Consider the following 5907-nt stretch of genomic DNA (forward strand, 5'->3'; position numbering starts at 1 on the left):
TATATATATATATATATATATATATATATATATATATATATATTGCTAACTTGTGCCCTTAAGGCACAAGTTAAGATATTACAATTAGAAAATTTGTGTGGAATAAAACAATATCTGAAATTTCAAAAAAATTAAATCTACATATTTCAAAAAAATATTTCTACAAATAAGTCGGCACATATTAGCATTAGCCTCTCTCTCTCTCTCTCTCTCTCTCTCTATATATATATATATATATATATATATATATATATATATATATATAAAAAGTGTAATTTCATCATGTCAGAAAATAAATCGTTCATTTTGGAACCTGCCTTGATTACCCTATTGGATTCAGGAAGGAGCTTATATAATGCAATTTATTATATGATCCAAAATTGTTACATCCTTGGAAAAATATCATTGAGCAAGGAATTAGATGATAAAATTATTAATAATTGTTACACAACATAACTTATATTTTATGATATAAAGAAGAAAAAAAGCTTATAATGTACACACAAGGCACAGATTGTACAGCATCCTCCAAAACTATTGTTCTCTCCACCAACCTTTTTCTTTTTTGGTTTAAACTTTGTTCTCCTTTAACTCTTCCATGAGGAATTGATCAAAACTTTAGCCTAAGACCGAAAGAAAATCCACTAAAGCATCTAAATAAAGATCCCTTGTGATACAAGTTATCAGATTACCCGTTCTTCAAGCCTTAATCTAGGCGCTTAAGTTATCCGCTCTTCCTTCAGCCTTAGACGCGCAACAGGTTGTTGCTCATTGCCGCCGACACTACCAATGTTGGCGAAACTAGGCTGCTCAGAAATGGTACTTTGTGATTTTAACTGTGAAGCATTTTTGTTGGCAAAAGTATGGCTATTGGTCTTAGCTGCTGGAACATCATGATTATGTTTTCCTTCGTATGTTGTTATGACTGCTTTAGGATCTGTCGAAGCCCTCTCTACATGCTTGCGAACGTTGCAACCCGGTGTTGTACATTTGTAATAGCTCCTAAACATTATATAACTCAATCAGTAATTTTTCCATGACCATAAAAATGTTGATTGTTTTGACATCATATCAGTTCAATAGGTAAAATAAATGTGTGGAGGAGAATCAATATCACCTAGGATAAGGGTTGCCTTTAACAACTTTCTGTCCATATTTTCGCCATCTATAACCATCATCTAAGAGATCAACTTCACTAGTCGTTTGCACGATGATTCTAGGCTCCACGACAGTTCTATGTGACAAAACTATTGGATCTGAGACTGCAACTTCTGTATTTCTACATAATTACAACAATAACAAGATAACATAGAGGCAAATGATTATCGAGTATAAACATAGTTAATCGAATTAGGCTTTGTATCCTATTAACAACTTTGAAATATACCAGAAATATTTTCTAGAAAATCCTTACCTCCTTTTAGAATCAGGCTCAACTCTTTTCTCTTCCACTTCAGTTTCACGATCACCTACTTCCTCACTATCGCTCGTTCCAGATAGATGTTGACCTGTTGTGTGACTGGATTCGGGATCCGTCATAGACGTTGAGTTTGTAAACGTTCGTTGATAAGACGAATCAGCATTCCCTTGCATATTTGAATTGTCATTAGTGTCTTTCGGCCGCTTGGTAGGATTGGGACGTTGATGATTGTGCTCTCCTTTATAAATAATCGCGGTTACATGACCTTCAAGCGACCGCTCAACCTTTTTCTTGACAGGACAGTTAGGATGTGTGCACTTGTAATAACTTCGAGGAAACTCGCTACCTTTCACCTGTTTCTGTCCATACTTCCTCCAATTGTAACCGTCATCAGCAGGCTTATCAACATTCAACGAAGAAGACTGCAACCTTTGTCCGGAAGGAGGAGCGTGAGTGGTGAATGCGGTGGATGCTGATACAGACAATGAATGTTCAGCTTGGTTATACATATCTGTGTTGGATTGTTCTCCTTGAAATGAGACCTGTGCCTGCTGGTGTGACAATCCAAAGGACACCTACATCATATGGAGATTGTATGTCAAATTCAAGGGTCAGATTCATTTCCTATTTTCCTCGTTATCTCTCTAACACTGAAACCTCTGAGAAAAGGCATGTGCGTATCACCGATACTCATGATTACATCTAATTTATTAATTTGTTTTCAAATTATAACTGGTCAATATCAGTGTCGTGTTTCGCGATTCATAACTCATTATTTGAAGTAGTATCTATTATCCATACGTATAACCATGTTAACTTTTGTGAAGTTGATTTTGGGGTAAAAGTTTTTGTTAACTAATGTAAAGGATTAAACAGTAATAACAGTTATTATTTTATTCACCTGAGGATGTGAAAAGAAGCCAGGTGAATCAAGCGCGCCAGCGGTGGCGGATACCGGAGACACCATGGCACCGGAGAGAAGCTGAGAGAAGGATTTGCCGTCATCACCGTCAGTCAATAAATTAGAGAGCAAAGTCATAGGACCGGGGCTAAAACCGCCGCTGAAAAAGGCGTCCGTACGTGGCGGGAGGATTAAATTCGGTCTTTGCGGCGGTCCACTTTCTCCACCGCCAACCGCCGCTTCTTCTTCCTCCTTCCACGGTAGTCGGTCCATTTCCACCGTTGAACATCCAACTTGGTTTGACTTTTGAAGCAGAGAATTGAAAAAGAAAGCTTGGAAGTTCAAAAATGGATACAAAAAAGTTTGTGAAATATTCTAAGTTTTGTGTAAGTGTTTTTTTGTGAAGATTATGAAAAGTGTTGTACCTTTGTGTTGTGTGTGTCTTTTGTTATAACATGTTTGTGCGTGTTTCTTGCTTTTTGAGGAGGTTGGATTTGGTGGATCTGAAAAAAACAGGACAAAAAGTCTACGCTTTAGTTCCCCAACTAAATGTTCTGTTAAGATTTTCCCTTTCACAAAAGGTGTATTGTAATTATTTATTTTTTAATATTTTTGTTTATTATATATAGTCCCTTCATTTGCTTATCAAAAAAGACTTTGGATGAGACAAGAAGGTATCTCTAAGCTTGTTTAGAAGTTTCAAGATCAATTATTAGAAATACAATAATGTAGCATTTTTGTTGGTGACTAATATCATCTATCTATCCTAATTAACACTTTATTTAATTATATAAATGTTTTGAAAAATGGATAATAAATTAGAGTTAAATTTGGTTTGGACAATCTTGTAAAATTGTTATAAATTCATACTCGATTAACATTAAAAAAATTAGATTAAATCATTTAAAATCGTTTGAATCAAAGAACAAGAGAGTCGATTTTATGAAAACATTCATCCCAAAAAAAATTATAAATAAAAATAATAATTTGATTTTATCAAAATTTAAAACATTCTCGTTAAAAACAATTGCTTATTCTATTATCACAATCATACAAACTTTTAATTTCTATCATGGTGTTATAATTTATTTTCTTTCAACTACTTTTATTGTCTTCATGTTGTCCATTATATTGCTTTATTGTATTGGCATAATTAATCCTCAAATCCCTTAACTTAATTTATGGTTTCATTTTTTTTTGCTCTTTTTAATTAAAAAATGTTACACTTTCGTCCCTTAAAACTAATTTGTTAGTATTATTGATCCATTTCGTTAATTTTACGAAAAACTGTTAACTTTTGTCAACGTAACACGACAACTACGATCCTGAGTTAACAAATTTATTTAAAAAATTAATAGTTTATTTAAACTTGAGGGTTTTGTTGTTTTGGGGTTAAAACCTCCGCAAATTGTTAATAATGCGTTAAAAAATGACAATTCTTCTCCTTTTATTAATAATACAATCCTTATTCGGTCAAATTTCAACATTCATACAAGTATAACTAAGAACATCAACAATACGCAATAATTTTTATACGTTCAGTTTCAGATTGAATGTCAATAATGCTCCAATAGATAAACCGAACATGGATGTACGCAACAAGATCTTGATTTTTTCTTTTACTATATATATGATCATACATATTTGAATCATCTTGTACAAAATTATAATGAGCAATCTTATGCAGAATTATAATGAGCAATTTGAATCCTATTCATTGCAAAATAAGATTATATGAGTCAAATTGACATAAACATTATATGTCATGTACAAAATATATGTATCAGTTTGTCACTGCCATAACTGAATAAACAAATAACATGTAAAACATAATATGGAAATATAATGATGCTTTGATATCAAAAGTCAAGTAGCTAAGTACAAAATATTGACTACCTATTGTAAATTTCAACTACATACTTTAAATTTCAACTACAAAACCTATCTTATTTCCTATAAATTTCTTGTAAATTTTCAGATGGTCAAAAGTTCTTGTTATAAATACAAATACATAAGGGAAAAACACATTAAAATATCATCAAAATACATAAACTCATTTCTGTGACATCTTTGGCAATTCCATATTTTTCAACCACCATGATATATAAGTTCACTATAACACTTAAAAATAAAAACAAATTATTAACATCCAAATTTGTGTTAATCCAATTGAGATCTTAATTCCAAAATTAAAAATCAATCAAATTGTATGAAGCATGTATTTTGTACAAACAAAAAGGGGACATGAAAAGTGTTAATCACATTGATAAATTAGAATTATTCAACGATGAATATAACCCTAATTTAGATGTTTGATTAAAAATTAAGCATGATGAATTAAGTAAAGAATATTAGAGAGAATAATGACACCTTTTAAAAAAATATTAGGACTCTGAAAGAAAATTTTGGCTACTCGTAAGAAAATTTCTAAATAGCCAAAATTTCCAAGTAACCAAAATTTCTTATAAATTTTCTACAAAATCTATCTTAAAGAAGAAAAAAAACATTAGTGATTGAACAACAAATGGTTATTGAAAATTGAAATGAAATAGGGAAAGAAGAAAAGTGCTGAGAGAGAATCTTGAAGATGTCTTGACAAGGGTAGTGGGGAATTTGGATTCAAGACCTTCCTCCCAAGTGCAAGTTTTTTGTAGAGAAACATTAGATTCAAGAACTCGAGAAAATGATTTTATGGTTAGTGAAGAACAAACTAAATCTATTACATTTCAAAATATTCAGTTGAAGAAGAATAGAAATAGAGAAAGAAGAAGATATCTTAAAGTCAGAAGAAGGTCTAAGAAGGAAAAGAGAGAAGAAGGTGACTGCTAGGATTTTGGAGATGGGAGGAGAGAAAGAGAAGAATTTGTATGTTAATAGAGAAGGACAATAAAGCCACATAGTTAATAGTTCTAAAAAATTAAAGCCACATAGATAAAAAAAATCTAACTAGATTGTCATGTAGGTAAAAGTTGCAGTTTTTTATAAAATTTAACATAAATAACTAAATAGACTAACATAATCATTTTAAGAGACTAACATGTAATATTTTTTAGATACGGTATTAAAGTGAAACATTAAATTAAGTTAAGAGATTAAAAAAATCATTAAGTCTTATTGTATTAGATTTATAATTATGAGACTAAAAGATACATATTCATTAAACCTTATTTATTAAATTGTGAAATTATGTTTGTGTATGACTTATTATTTATGAAGTTTGTCTTCATTATTATTAACAATGAATTTATTTATTTATCTAATAAATGATTCAACTTTAAGTTTGATGGAATGAATCAATTGAATTCAATGAAGGATCTCGTCGAATCAACCTCTAATCTACACTACGCCAAAAACTGGAATAGACAGCGCACCTTAGAGGGCGCTTTATTACAAAAGCGCACTCTAAAGTGAAGCGAAAAAATAAGGAGCGAACAACTGGAATAGACAGCGCACTTTAGAGGGCGCTTTTGTAATAAAGTGTCCTCTAAGGTGAAGCGAAAAAATAAGGAGGAGATAGAGGGACAACAATACAGGGTGCTTTTTAGAAAGCGCCCTCTAAGGTTACCCTTAGAGGGCGCTTTTAAAA

General features: G+C 31.6%; 1 protein-coding gene across 2 annotated transcripts; it reads right to left on the reverse strand.

Annotated features, from left to right (window-relative positions):
• Positions 1-330: 330 nt before the first annotated feature.
• Positions 331-2911, reverse strand: LOC127119608 (probable WRKY transcription factor 4). 2 transcript variants are annotated; one of them, XM_051049872.1, is made up of 5 exons: positions 2747-2911; positions 2322-2624; positions 1415-1995; positions 1118-1279; positions 331-1002 (listed from the first exon to the last, which is right to left on the reverse strand). In XM_051049872.1, exons 2-5 carry the CDS (start codon positions 2592-2594, stop codon positions 720-722), a joined length of 1299 nt encoding a protein of 432 aa, XP_050905829.1. In that variant the 5' UTR covers positions 2595-2624; positions 2747-2911; the 3' UTR covers positions 331-719. The 2 variants fall into 2 exon arrangements, with proteins under 2 accessions (XP_050905829.1, XP_050905828.1); XM_051049871.1 differs by having other exon boundaries at positions 2322-2653; positions 2747-2910.
• Positions 2912-5907: the final 2996 nt, after the last annotated feature.

Source organism: Lathyrus oleraceus, chromosome 2 (assembly GCF_024323335.1).
Source record: "Lathyrus oleraceus cultivar Zhongwan6 chromosome 2, CAAS_Psat_ZW6_1.0, whole genome shotgun sequence".
NCBI classification, from domain to species: Eukaryota; Viridiplantae; Streptophyta; class Magnoliopsida; order Fabales; family Fabaceae; genus Lathyrus; species Lathyrus oleraceus.

What these genes read in the sequence shown, in the direction of transcription:
- LOC127119608 (XM_051049872.1), bottom strand. Translation starts at nt 2,594, where the DNA reads ATGGACCGACTACCGTGGAAGGAGGAAGAAGAAGCGGCGGTTGGCGGT. An exon ending in GAGCCTGATTCTAAAAGGAG is followed by an intron (nt 1,280 to 1,414) that starts GTAAGGATTTTC and finishes GTAATTATGTAG; the next exon opens with AAATACAGAAGTTGCAGTCT. An exon ending in AAAGGCAACCCTTATCCTAG is followed by an intron (nt 1,003 to 1,117) that starts GTGATATTGATT and finishes TATAATGTTTAG; the next exon opens with GAGCTATTACAAATGTACAA.